The 14,387-nt window shown below is 49.7% G+C and overlaps 1 protein-coding gene across 3 annotated transcripts in view; it reads right to left on the bottom strand.

Moving 5' to 3' along the window:
• Nucleotides 1-14,387, bottom strand: part of arhgef4 (Rho guanine nucleotide exchange factor (GEF) 4) — a 102,538-nt gene that overhangs the window by 45,351 nt on the left and 42,800 nt on the right. For 2 of the 3 annotated variants that reach the window (XM_071517189.1, XM_071517190.1), the window contains 3 exons: nt 9,102-14,045; nt 7,805-8,092; nt 7,171-7,300 (listed from right to left, as the gene is read on the bottom strand). In XM_071517189.1, coding sequence (XP_071373290.1) covers nt 7,171-7,300; nt 7,805-8,092; nt 9,102-14,045 — 5,362 coding nt within the window. Of the gene's footprint in view, nt 1-2,119; nt 2,430-7,170; nt 7,301-7,804; nt 8,093-9,101; nt 14,046-14,387 lie in introns of those variants that run through there. The other variant, XM_071517191.1, reaches the window with a different exon arrangement.

Genomic DNA, 14,387 nt, shown 5'->3' with positions numbered 1-14,387 from the left:
GCCTGTCTGTCACAAGGGCTCAGTGTTGCGGAGGAGACGGCGGTCCTCCTGTCACTGTGCCAGCACTAAATGGAGGGAGTTTTCATCTGCCCCGGCCCTCTTCCAAAAAAAACAAAAAACACACAAAAAAAAACAAAAAACACAACCCCTCCAACCTAAATCAGATTAAACTTCTCTTCTAATCTCCATCAGTGGAAATCTCAACCCCAAACTCTCCCCTCCGCTCCTTTTCAAGGACAAAAACAACCAGGCCTGCCGCTCTTATCGGCCTCGTCTGGCTCCAGCGCCCGTAATCCTCCCGACCTCCCGGCCTCGCCTGTGACCTTCCACGTGTTGGGAGTTCAACAATAATCCGTAATAATCTGTGTCATTTTCATATAAATGAATGTCCACTTTTGCTAATCTCCATCACTGATTGATATAACAAAATAGCGATATCAACCTATATCCGGTTCATGAAAGCTTTTACATTGTCTGGGTAAAATCCATCATCATCCAACATCAAAGATAGGCTCCTATAGGTATACGAGGTACCAGGACTGAATATAGGCTGAATGGCTGCTGAGTGTGTGTGTGTGTGTGTGTGAGAGAGAGAGAGAGAACAACACCGCCATAATTGCGACTCTGCCCAGGAAAAAAAGAAGAAGAAAAACCAGCATCTGTCAAGGACACGATTGTACTTGCTACCTGGAGTGTGTGTATGTGCCTGCACCTGTATACGTGTACACGCCTTTCATACACTGTGTTCTCGCACGACTCTGTGTGTGTGTGTGTGTGTGTGTGTGTGTGTGTGTGTGTGAGCACAAACAGCCCGCCTGCACATACGCTTCTCGGCCCACTGTCTTGACTGCTAAGCAACAAAACCCAGCGTTTCCAATGGGAATATCCGGCAGGAGTGTCAGACCCTCCTCCCACAATACTGTACATTATCACCCCCCCCTCTCCTCCTCCTCCTCCTCCTCCTCCTCCTCCTCCTCCTCCTCTCTGATATGTACACACTCCATCCTCTACAAGCAAGACACACAACAGACACACAAATCTTGACTGAAAACCATTACGGCAACATCTGGAAGGGACGATGAAGCCGATTTGGAATGCCAGATCCTTGCTGGGGTGCCTCAGTATTATTATTATTATTATTATTATTATTATTAGCCAATATGCCTCCCTTCCACTGGCTTTGCTGCTGCAGTGGTTGTTAAGTCCCGAGCCGATGGCCAGTTTCTCTCCCGTTAAAGCACTCCGGTGACAACAGAAAGAAATAGCTGGAAATCGGCTTACAGGTGAGAGGAGAACAGTGAGTATCGATTACGCTACAGAGACACAAAGGTAGATATCTGTTCATGCACACGAACAAACAAGCCGGACACATAAGCCTGCACATATATACGAAAAATACGGGCCTCTGTGAGCACAAAACCCGGTCCGGATGACAACTTTGACACACATTTCACACATTTACGCAAGGTAAATTGAAGTTTTCTGATTTTTTTTCCCTGACAACTTAGGGATCATCTGTCAAGATTCTGTGTATTCTCCGTCTGAGGGCCGACCAAGAAGCACCGTATATATACACTGTGTACGTAGCAGATAAGCAGCCTGGTTTTTGACTGGCAGGAGTCGGTGAGAAATGGCTGTTCTGTGGTTATCGGCAGGCAGCAGAGCGGCGAAGCTGATGGTGTTTTCTGGCTCCTCCCGCATGACTGGAAAGCAAAGCGGCCGGGGGGCCCACCCAAACACATCAACACGGCACCCACCCCGTCAGCGGGTGTCAGCTGAACGGCTGGCATGACGCAGACGCACACGCACACGCACACACACACACACACACACACACACAGACGTAACAAACCCAGCCCTGAAAACGCACACTAGCCCCATGTGAGCGTGTCAGCCTGCTGGGGAACATGTGTGTGCACATACAGAGCCATGCAGACAGAAGGAGGCTTTACATGTGCATGTGCTTTATGACTTCATTTAGGTTCATGTCACTCAGGTGGAGTCATGTCATTTTGAAACCTGCAAAGACTTGCGCAGCAATGCAGCATGTGTGTATCTGCATGTAACCTATAGCTTACGCCTGTGTGTGTGTGTGTGTGCGTGTGTGTGTGGCACTTACCTGTGGTGGAGTGCAGACTCTCCAAGCTCCAATAGCGAGACAGGACCCCCCTCAGAGTGCCGCCCAGGCTGCCTCCTCCTCCGCCTCCTCCCATGCACCCACCCACCCCCAGGCCTCCGTCCGCCGTCCCGTCCAGCCCGCCGCCGCTGCCGCCGCCGCCGCCCCCAACACCCCCGCCGCCGCCGCCACCGGTCGGGGTCCCGCCGTCCGAGTCGGACCCCGGCGACAGCCCCGAGCTGCCGCTGCCGCTGCTGCCGCAGCTGCCCCCGGGCAGCGGCGCGCCCCCCTCCGAGCCCTGCTGGGTCCGCATTCCCCCCCCCACCGACGACGCCGGACGGGGAAGAGGTGAATGGAAGCGGGCGGTTGGAGGTGGTTCGCGGGCGGCCGGGGGGAGAAGGAAAAAAAAACGCGGAGAGGAGGGCCCCGAGCAGGTGGTTTATTCCCCCCGGTGGTGCGAGAGAGTGCAGGGGAGAAGGAGGTGGAGGTGGAGGAGGTGGAGGAGGAGGAGGTGGCCGCCTGGACGATATCTGCTCCACTATTCGCTGAGGTAGGCTTCAGCTGTCAACTTGCTGCTTCCTCCTCCCATCCACAGTATGGGAGAGCTGTAGCTGTAGCTCCTTCGCTCTGCCTCTCCGGCTCTCACACAGCGGCTTCTCTCTCTCTCTCTCTCTCTCTCTCTGCCTCTGCCTCTCTCGGTCTCTCTATCCCCTTTGCACATTGGTTCATTTCCTCACACTAACTCACATAGTCCATCTCCCTCCCTCTCTCTCTCTCTCTCTCTCTCTCGCTCTCTCGCTCTCTCTCCAGGCTGACATCAGTGGGGGTCCTGTAGGGGGGTTCTCCCGGCTCGACCGTGTCGTTTGCCCGGTAGCGACAGCGCGGACGGCTCGCTAATGGTGCAGTATCCATTAAGGTGGGGACTGAAAGCAGCCGCCCTCCCCTCCTTCCCTACCCCCCCCGACCCCTCCCAACACACACACACACACACACACACACAATCCCTACTCTTATTACGTTGGATTTGAAATCATCTAAATGTCAATGAAGTTATGATTGTCAGATTCAATTTCAGGGTATTTTCAGCCATATTAGAAGTCTATGGATGATATGAGCAAGGTACCAAAAGCATTTGAACAGACTGAGATTGCATATTAATTGACTGGTTTTTGAGGGCTGATACCGATACTAATATTTCTGGATTGAAACTGCCAATAGCTGATATTTTGTGCCAATATTCAATATCTTTTAATTGGACCATTTAAAAAAAAAAAAAGTATTCAGTTTTTCAGTTTTCAGTATTCAGGTTCTCTTCCCAACCTTTTTACATCTCAGTGAGTCTCCTTACCTGTTCAACCGCTATGGTAGAAAATACCCTAAAATTAAATCTGGTGTGTGTGTGTGTGTCTGTGTGTGTGTGTGTGTGTGAAGTGTGGAGGCTGCTGGAAGCCGCCGAGCCTTGTTAAAACTCTATTCATGGGCTTTGCAACCTGACAGAGAGACAGTGGGATACGATGCCTCTCTCTTACCAGATGAATCGGCTTAAGGAGCCGCACACACACACACACACACACACACACACACACACACACACACACACTGCTTGTGTCGTTTTAATACTTTCCGAATGGAGAGAGAAAAAAATCTGACATTCAATAAAAAAAAAAAACTGAAACTGAACTACATTTTAAAATATATTAGATATACAGTACTGTGCAAAAGTCTTAGGCATATGTCAAAGAAATCCATAAAGTGAAGATGCTTTCAAAACTAATGAAATGAAAAGTTTCTGAATATCAAAAATCTACTGACACACTAATGCAGAAAACAAATAAACATCTAAGACTTCTAAGAAATTTCTATAAAAAATATAGGGTGCCTAACACTTTTGCACAGTACTGTATTTATATATATATATACACTATTTAGAATGGGTACATATATTTTGGATTTTTCCTGAAGTGTGGACATTGTGAAACTAAAAGAAAATCTGATGAAGAAGTTGTCCAGTTGCCCAACATGAAGCATTGCTTTCCATCTGCATATTATCTGCAAAAGTCCCCAATTACAGTACATCCCAGTGTGTGCCAAGGCAAAACTTGTGCAGCATGATGACCTTTAATAATAAAAATGACACGGAAATTCAAACCGCATGAAAACTAAGCTAAATGTTGGGTTTTTCATTTTTCGGAGATATTGCGGTTGGGAGCCCAGAGATCGAGATGAATGACACCCAAAACCGAACAAATAAGCCTAAACAAATAAGAAATTAGCATGGCACACACACACACACACACACACACACACACACACACACACACACACACACGCACACACACACAAGACTGATGTGAGAGTGTCTCGCGCTGACAGATACGATGCATTAGGACATACACAGGAATATCCACAAGGGAAAAAACAGAGTTCATACTCTAACCACTGCACCCAGATGTAAATTCCTTTCTCTGAGGATCCACATTTTATTGCCGTAAAAACTTTATCGCGGCGAACCCGGCGCTCGCGTGTCACGGCTCCGAATTCGCCGTTTTTTTTTTTTTTGGGCTCTGTCATCCCACACACAATAAAAAGGCTGGAGGTGATACAGCGGGATGCGTCGCCGAGGATGAAAATGTCACGGTGATAGGGGAAGGCGGCGGAGATACCGTACAGACAGCAGATGGAACGGGAAGAGGGATAAAAAAAAACAAAAAAAAACGGTGATACCAAAGCATAGCCTAGATATCGGAGCTGTGGCACACACACGCACACACACACACACACACACACAGAAGATGCTCAAACAGAGAAGTTCATATGCCCTTCAAGCAGAAATGGAAAAGTCTAGGCGGCACGCAAAACTGGAGCAATGACATTTCCGATACAGCAATAGCATAGCGCACTATTTTAAATGCTGACAGATGCCAAATTTTATTCGTTTTGGGTTGACTTCGTTTGCAAATGCAACTTTATAAAAACTGAAAAAGAGTATGTGTGTGTGTGTGTGATGCAAGAAAGAAAGAGAAAAGTCAAATGACATATTTGGACTATGGAACATCTACTCCGACAGGTTTTAAAGCGAACACCGCTGGCTAAATCCATTCATTGCATAAATTAAAATGCTTTCCGTGCAGCCCAGTGCCAGTGTTTGTAAACATTTCTTTCATATTTCAGTCATGGTTTCAATGAGTAAGCAGTGCTTAAGCCCAAAGCTTAAGCACAGCGGGGACAGACAAAGCAGTTGACCGTCTGACTTTTTAAGATCAGGCCACCAATGCCGAGGGATTTCAGCTTAATGAAACCACCTTAAAGAAGATTACATGAGGGGGGAATAAAGGTATATCACTGCTCAGATTAACTATGTTCCGCTAGGGATTCTGAATGTTAATAAAAAGTATTGTGTAAAAAAAAAGAAAAAAAAAAAAAGATCAAAGCGGGTTGGAGCTGTACCGTTTCTACATCCCAGACAGCCAGGCCCAGTGAGGTCGCGCTGCACTTGTCTTACCATTCGCGATTCAATTTAGTCAAATGAATCTAATTATGCCGAGGACGTCTGGAGCAAGACCGCTGACCTCACTTTAAGGCCGTGCAAGCTGCTGCCTCTGGCGTTGCAGAGTTCTTTGTGTGTGTATGCGGGCATGTGCTAATGTACACGCGCGCCCCCAGACGTGCTGTCCGTTTAGAAACCGCAAAACACAGGTGCGGACTGCTATTGAGCGAAAAGCCCGTGGGATATTAAAACAGGCTGGGAAAAAAAAAAAAATCAATTTTACCTTCCTTGGTCAAGGTCTTTGTGTTGTTACAGGTACATGTGTCATAATGTGGGGGGAAAGTTTCTCTATTGCTGTGTAGGGATGGGATCAAAATTCAATATATAATCATAATACAAAAATGTGACAATACGTTAATAGTTAACTGGGAAAACAGCATATCAGCATTGTTGGCAATCTTCATTGAAACTCATCAAATTTGTTGCAGAACTCATTGGTTTGAATGAGGGGTGCTAAAAATACATTTTCCGTCATTTTTAGAGAGGCTGAGAAAAATGCAGAAACTTCTTCCCCCAGAGTGTCACAAGAGCCTTGCGAAGAAATAAAAGAGACTAAAATTTAAAATTTCAAGGTATCCCTTGAAGCAAAGAATTCGGTATCCCTCTGGTATTCCGTGTTAGAGCTGCCGGAGATGTGCTCACTGTCGGCAAGAGCACTTTGTGTGGAAAGATGGATTTACAACATCCATATACAAGGCTGGAAGAACTTCCACTAAGTCTGGGGACTCTAACCAAGCAGGCAAAAAATAATCCCCCCACAGTCAGACACGCTGTTTCTACATTGTTCCCAAAAGGATCCCTGATGTCCCGCATCTAAAACTAATAGTGATTTATGCACTGGGACTACTGGTGTGCTAGGATGGATGTTCTGAGCCTCTGAGTTACAATAAGAAGTTACTGCGGCCAGCAGGTTCAACAAGGAACTGCACCAGTGCTGCGTTAATGCCGGGCTCAACCAGAGATGTGGAAAAAAAGGTGGCTGCTGCACAGCAGATGTTGCTGTCGTGAGGTTACACAATTAATCCTGGATTTGTCAAGGGCGTTAGTTTTCAAATATGGTGCCCGATAGTAAGCAGCAGTTGAAGCTTTTAATGTGTGCATATCCAGGCAGGCGGTGACGCAGCGTTTGTGGTTTAAGCACACGCAGAATGTGACTCATTTCGGTTGCTGACTTTCAGAATTTCTAAAATAGTTCAGCACGGAGTCACTGAACTTCATCTTTAAGGTTTCTATGGGGATTCAGCAGCTCCTACCAAATAAGCTTCCCCACATTCCCCACATATATTCTATAGTTTACATGCCACAGTGTCATTCCAGCAAGTACACATCATCAGTCATCCTCTAACCAAAATGTCACAGGTTCAATCCCTGCAACATCCAATGTATCCATCAACAGCCATCTGTCCAAGAGTCCATCAGCAAGACTCTGAACCCCTACCTGCTCGTTCATTGTAAGTCATTCTGGATAAGAGCGTCAATGTAGGTCTGAACTAGAGTTGGTACTCACAGGGGTAGGAGATGCGTCTTCTCCAGCCCAGGCAGTCCAGTCCGATGGGGGTGCTCTGGGAGAAGCAGTGGGCCTTGAGGGGCATCCCCCGAAAGGCCTCCATGGGCCCCAAGGTGACTCCAGCACACGTCTATGGAAATGGGAGGGGTGGGGTTAGTTCAAATCAAGCCTGGTGTCTCTGTGGGGGCTACTTTCTGTTTGTGTTGCAATGTCAAAGCTGCAACGGTCATTCCCGCTACTATTCTTTAGTCTAATAATGATGAACAGGACATGTAAATGTACAAAACGAATAGAGAAATGGCTACTACGGAGTGTATAACAGTGTGATATGCAAAGAAAAATGTGAGGTGAAGGCACATGCATGAGCTGAAGTGCAGAACAGCGGAGAAAACAAAGAGGAGGAGGCTGAAGGTGAAGTGGAAAAAAAACAAAAAAACGTCAAGATAGAGACCCAGGCTCCATATCCAAGACAAACTGACAGAGGCCACCAAAGAGAGAGAGAGACTGTCCACCAAGAACAGAAACAACAGGCACTCAGAAGCAAGGCAGAGGCGGAAGAAGAGGAGTACAAAAGCGTCCGAGGTTTTTTTTTTTTTTTGCTTTGGCTGCTCACGGCGCTGCGGCCAGATCTTACTTTGTCCGGGTCTTCGGGGAACGGCGTGTTGAGCTGGCACAGGCTGCCCCTCACCGCCCTGGCCAGTTTGCGCTTGCGCTTCTTCTCCTCTTCGATCCAGAGGTCGTCCGAGCAGCGCCGCCGCCGCCGCCGCCGCCGCTGCTGCCGGCCGCCCCCGTCCCGGCCCGTGTCCGCCCAGTGGCCGGCCCCGAGCCCGCTGGGGGCCGCGGAGACCCTCCCGTCGCCTTTCGCCTCCAGCAGCCTGCGCGTCCTGGATTGGCCGGCAGGTCGCCCGCCGTTTTGTGTGCCCTTTTGAGTGCACAGTCAGGTGGTTAAGTTAAGACAGTCACCTCTACTCCCTTAAGGTGCCTCAGAGTGTGGGTAGTTGTGATGCTGGTTTGTTATTGTAACACTGCAGTATAACAATGGGAAATGACTTTGGATACAGGACAAGTGTGTGGCTCAAGGTCAGTGTTGTCATGTGTTTCTATGAAATGACAGGAGGGTGGAAGGTGATTACAGAGTCAGATAGTGTGCCTTGTACTTGGCAAGCATTGCAGATGACTTTACATTTCCTAACGCAGCCACTAGGGGGAGATAGCCCTTCAGTTATCCTGCTCTGGCTGTGTACTGCAGGACTATTGGAAGAGCTGGCAGGGAGGTAGAATGAGGGCGGCCAGCTCAACTCGCAGAATGGAAATCTACCACACTGCTGGGGGCCTGGAGGGGAGGGAAAGAGCTGACTCCGCCGTTTCTCTCCTCCTCTGCCTCCTCTTCCCTTTTCACAGAGAACCACCAAGAAAGAGGGACTTGTTCTCTCTCCCAAGCCAGACACTGACACATATAGATACACTGGCAGCCACCCTCGGACACACACACAAACACACACACACAGGCAGGCAGGGAAGACTAGAGAGCGACAGATTAACTGGCATTGGCCGTTTTTTTTTCTATTCTGTTAAAGCCAGAGTAAAGCCAAAGAGGCTGTGAAGGGGAGTGTAAACACTTTTCCCAGGGAGCTGGAACCCCATCAGCATCTTGATTGAGGACTGAACAAGGCCTTTTCTATCTACACAGATTTATAATGATGCTCAACAGGCAGGGCATTCTATTGCTGAAAAGTGTAAAACGTTCACACACACACACACACACACACACACACACACACACTCACATCCCGATGTCAGATTACATTACTCATGTTTTTTCTGATGATTTTATGTAATCCAAGCTAATTCAAGCAAAAATTGTACATATATTTTTTACACTTAGATTTTGTAAATTTGCACTGTGGGGCGACAAGTTAATTCTTTCTTACCTCCAATTCATTGATGGAGCCAATGGTATACAGGCTGATGTGTGACTGGCTGTCTACGCTGCCCTCAGCTGTATCCAGAGGGCTGAGGGAGAGACCCAGGGGGCTAGCTGTGGGCTTCAGGGTCTTGGGCCTCTCTGGGGGGTCTGTCAAGCCCTCCACGCTGGCTGACTGGCCCAGGAGGATGGGAGAGAGGGCGCTGGCTCTTGCTGAGTGAGGGTAGCGGAAGACCCTGCGCTGGGCTGCTGGCCTGGGGCTGTTGGGCTTAGGGCTCATCGGCCGTAGAGGGCCCTCTGTCAGGCCCTCACTGGCCACTGAGGGGGATCTGGCCCAGGATGGAGAATGCTGATGGGTCATGGTGGCCAGTGAGCAGGGGCTCAAGGGTGAAAGGGGGCTGGGGTCACTGGGTGGCGGGACCTCAGAGTCATCTGAGAATGAAGGCGGGCCAGACTCAGGCGACGTGATTGGCAGACCATTGGGTGAGCATTTTCTCCTCTGGCCCTCAGATTTGCACCCTTGGGGCGTATCGTTCCCACTGCCTTGTGGGACCCCCCTCTTGGAGAGGGGATCAGTGTGGCGAAGGGCCCTGAGGGAAGTTGGTGAGCCTGGGATGCTGAGCCTGTCCAGGAGTGAAGAGGATGTAAAGTCATGGTACTGCCCAGTACCAGTCCTGCTGCATTCCTCATCTGGCACTGAGAGAGTCCTTCTCAGCAGCTCAGCCTCCTTGGCCTTCTTAAGCTTCCTCCAGGACTGTTTGGCTTTACCAGAATCCCCTTCAGCGCCCACAACAACCTGCTCCTCGTTCTCCTTGTCCATGGAGCGTGACTCAAACAGGCTGGAAAGGGACTTGTGGGCTTGGGCGAAGCGCATGCGGATATTCAGGCTGTCGTTGCTCTTGCTCCTCTTGTAGGTATGCCCGTCAGGTGACTGGACCTGCCTGAGGTGGGGGTTGTCTGGGCTGAGCGTTCCATCGCCCTCCCCGCTACCCCCTTGGCTGAAGAGTTGGCGGACATGGCGGGTGCGCGGGGTGGAAGGGAAGAAGCCATATTCCTCTTCTTCTGTATCGTAACGTCCTGAGGAAAACGCCTGCTGGACTGTTTGGTTGAGGATATTGCCTTTGAGGAAGACCTCCTCATCCGAGTTGTCCTCCTGCCCCCCCTGCTCAGGCACAAGAGACCCGCAAAGGACAGACTCACCTCCTCCATCTGATGACTCCCTGGGTGACTCCTCACCCTTGGCACCCTTTGAGCTCTTAGCCTTCCTAAAAGAAGGCATCTTAGCAAAGACAGAAAACTTTGAGCCCTTGTTTCCTGTCTGGTTGCCTTTTATTTTGCTCCTCTTTTTGTCGAAGTTGGCATTCCGGCCCGAAGTGGCATGGCCAGGTTCCTCTGTCTCATCACTGTTGGTGCTAGTTGTGTTGTAAGACACAGCGTCGTAGGACACAGTCATGGGCCTACAGTGCCTTTCACTACTATCTCGTAGGACAGGTAGCATTCTGAGGTCATCAGGGTCAGGTGTTGCTGGGTTCAACTGAGATTCTAGGTCAGCAGTGGTTGAAGTTTTTTCTTCATGCTCGGGCTGGCAGTGTGGACTCTTGAGACTGGAGATGGACATGTCCCCGGAAAGGTCAACCACATCCCTGTCCTCCTCAGCAGGCCTCATGTTCATGTGTTCTTTCTTTGTTTCTATTTCTGAATCATCCTCTGCTATGCCAGAATTCTCCTGTGAACGCTCAGCCTCCAGAATTGGCTCTAAGTTACTAATAGCGAGCAGGTTGAGGCTCACATCAGGATATGGATACCTTACTATCCTTACCCCCTGTGGTGGAGCTGCTGAGCCGGTCTGTGTGTGCTCCCTGTACTCCTCAGCCAGTGTATATTCTTCAAATGATTCTGATGAGCTGCTTCTTTTTCTGTCAGATGTGCGATTAAGTGGCTGGCTACAGTACTGCCCCTCCCCTTTGCACTCACTATCCAATAACAGGCCTCTGCTCTCTAAATATGAGACTAAAGGCTTAAGGCCTTCATTTCTCTGTGTGTTTGAATTAGAAAACTTCAAATCTAGATTTTCTACAACATTCCCATAGACTTTGTCTATTTGGGTATAAACAGTGCTGTCCTTAATACTGTTCTCTGCCTGAAGTTTTTCTGGGTCCTCTACCTCAGCCGGACTAAAATGACAGAAGCTGTCCAGGTCTTCCCCTAGCCCAGAAATAGCTGAGTCCTCACTGCTCCAGTAGGGTTCGTAGTCCAGTGGAGAGAGGAACACCTCTGAGTCTTCCTGGGGCTTGTCCACGTTCCCCAAAAGGTCAGAGGTCACCTGTGTTGATGGCTCAACTGGGGGGGGAATTGTTTTCTCATTACTTTCCAAGCTGCTCTGGGCTCCCTGTGAGAACCAGCCTGTGGCCTTACCTCTCTCCACCCCTCCTGCACTGGCCTTGGTGTTGTTGTTGGAGTCTGACAGCAGAGAAAGGGAGGCCTCCACGTTGCAGGGAGTTTCAGGGATCTCCAGCTCCAGCTGGACTTGCTTACAAAGACTAGAAATTGTGCTGACACTGGTTTCTATGTTTGTCAGGGGAACGGCCTCTTGATCTACGCCTGGGTGTTCTGTGCAATTGTCCTGAATGGGCTCAGTAGCAGTAGGACCTTTTGATGTTTTTCCTATCTTACTGAGCACATGCTGAGTACAGTGAGCATCCGGATCATTGGCGATAGCTATGGGAATGATTCCCAGCCCACTGTGCTCAGACAGCTCTGTTGTGCCAGTGTTAGACTGTTTGGGACTGACTGTACTTACTACTTCCACAACTCGTCCCTGATCAAGATAAACATGACCGCCCTCCCCCTCCTGCTCCTTTTTTTCCCAGGAAAGAGAGCAGAGTGATCCTGCCCTCCTGCCCTCTCCTCCTGAGGTCCCTGATAACAGAGGGGAGAAATCCGCTGTTCCTGGGCCGTCCGAGAAAACTAGCGGGTTATCTGAGAGGGGGTGAGAGGGCAGACATTCCTCAGACCCCCTACCAGTGTCAGACTGGGTTCGAGCTGAGCCAGGCCCTGGTGCTACAGAGCCTGACTGGGGGGCCTTATCCAATAACTTCTCCTCAGATGGCAGCTGCCTATGCGTGGGTACTTCTATTCCAGTGCCCCCCTGGTCCAAGTGCTTAGGGATTAAATCCTGGGTTAGACCTGTAACTTGGCGAGGTTGCGACCTCAAGCTCTGAGTTCGTTGCTGTTTTTTATCTGGTTGCTTGTCTGTGAGCTCCTCCCTGTCTGGGCCTGCCAACGGTACAGGTGAGGCAAGCTGGGATACCTTTGGAACTGTGGTCAGGCCAGAAACGAAGGCGTCAAATGGAAAAAGGGCTCTGGTCTCTGTGGAAAATGTGATGGAGGAACAGATTTCATTTACCGTCCCAGATGATTTAGCCCCCTCTGTTGTAGCGCCGGCACACCCACCGCGCTCCGCCTGGTAGCAGACACCCGATACCCGTGCCCCATCCCGGGGCTTTGTTGCGCTCGCACAGACCTGAGGGTGGATCTCTGACGGGACTCTGTCGGGGCTCTCCTCACATGAACTACGAGGACAGCGAATATCCACGCTGCGTGCCGATAAACCGATTTCCGTATCGAACGAGTCTTCGAACTCTGCGTTTGCGTCGTGCGGTACGATATTAACGTTTGTGCCATGCGCTTCCGTGAACTCCGTATCTGTCAAAACAGCCTCCGTAATCAGCTGCGTGTCCGTGTGTTTTGTCTCAAGTGTGCAGTAACTGTGCGTGGGTGTGCACAGTGACTTGGGTTTTTGTGCATTTATTACATCTGTGAAATGTTTATCTGATCTATGTACATTATCTGGAGAACGTCTCTCTATTTTACGATGCGTTTTTATACAGTATGTCCCCAAACTCTCGCACAAGTCCCTTTTGTCTTCATTGTGCGCTTTTACGGCATGTATCTCTCTACTATTTTCATTGATTGTACCCTGATGTTCTACACTCTCTCCCTGCCTGTTTCGTCGAGCATTACAGTCACTGCTGCCTGTGTGTGAACCTGTGCATTTCACTATAGAGTAAGTGCTGAGCAGATCTATACTTCCTACATCCTGAAGATGACATATTTCTACTTTTTTTCTATCTGTGCTCTCATTTAGGGTTGTGTTTGCTGTGGGTAACCTTGTGTCTTGTACTGCTGTGCTTTGCTGCTGTAGTGTCTCCTCTACCTTGTCCTCTGTGCTATCTATCTGTATTGTGCACGTGTCTGAGTGTATGGGTTTTGTCGGTGAGCTGGTACTGCTTTCTCCAGGCTGCGCTTGCAACTGCGCGTTCACTTCCTGAGTGCCTGGTGGGGTATTTACCTCTGTGTCAACGGCGTCTGTGGTGTGTTGGCTTTGTACATGTAAACTGCCCGTCTCTGTGCTGCGCTTGATTTGTGTGTCTGTGCAAACAGTCTGTAAACTGGACTGGCTGTGTGGCGAGTCTGGGCTTAGTTCCTCTGTGCTCGGATAGGGTCGGATCTCAACCGGGCTGAGTTCCCCGGAGTTGCGCCGCAGGGGGTTATCTGTGCTGTATGTGTCCACATGGTTCTCCGGGCTTTTCCTCCTGTTACAGCTGGGTCGCCTAACGTAAGTGTCCGCGGCGTCTCTGTGGGCGTCCTTGGCCGGCACCGACTCTCTCCGCCGGGCTTTACTCTGCCCGGCGTGGAAGCTGCAGCCCGCCGCTCGCCGACCGGGGTAGGCGTCCTCCAATTCCAGCAGGCCCCCCAGGCGGTCCTCGCCGTCCGGACTCAAATCCGACAGGGTGTCGCTGTGCCATGAGCGGGAGTCGAAGTACTCATCCGACGTGTCGCCCCCGCCGACGCTCCTCTCGCACCATTCCTGGGAGTCGGCGCCCAAATCCCCTTCCTCTAAGCCTAATCCATCGGAGTGGCAGGGGGAGTCTTCAAGGGCTTCCTGAGTCTGTGGAGAGAGCGCAGAGAGAAGAGAGTAAGATATAAATCAATGAAAGAACAACAGGGGGTGGGGGGGGGGGGGGGGGGATTAGCGTAATACTAATAAGAGTCTCAGAGCTGATCCTGATATAGCTACTGACAAGCTGCATGCATACAGAGCAGTCAATTAGAGCAGTGCCTCTCAACCTGGGGGTCAGGAGATGAGGTTGGAAAAAACATTTCTAGGATACAAATGTATTATCATGCCTATTTTTTTTATTTAATTTTCTTGTGAAATACTGAATAGTTTTCAGCCTCTACGCCTCCTCTGATAATTAATCAAATGAAACAACCTGAAAAGGGAAAATCA

Source organism: Centroberyx affinis, unplaced genomic scaffold (genome assembly GCF_046629955.1).
Source record: "Centroberyx affinis isolate AG114_WGS23_722 - 3 ecotype Tasmania unplaced genomic scaffold, CSIRO-AGI_Caff_v1 ptg000472l_1, whole genome shotgun sequence".
In the NCBI taxonomy this organism is placed as follows: Eukaryota; Metazoa; Chordata; class Actinopteri; order Beryciformes; family Berycidae; genus Centroberyx; species Centroberyx affinis.
Note: the sequence above shows the minus strand (reverse complement) of the source record. Positions and strands in the feature narration are given on the sequence as shown.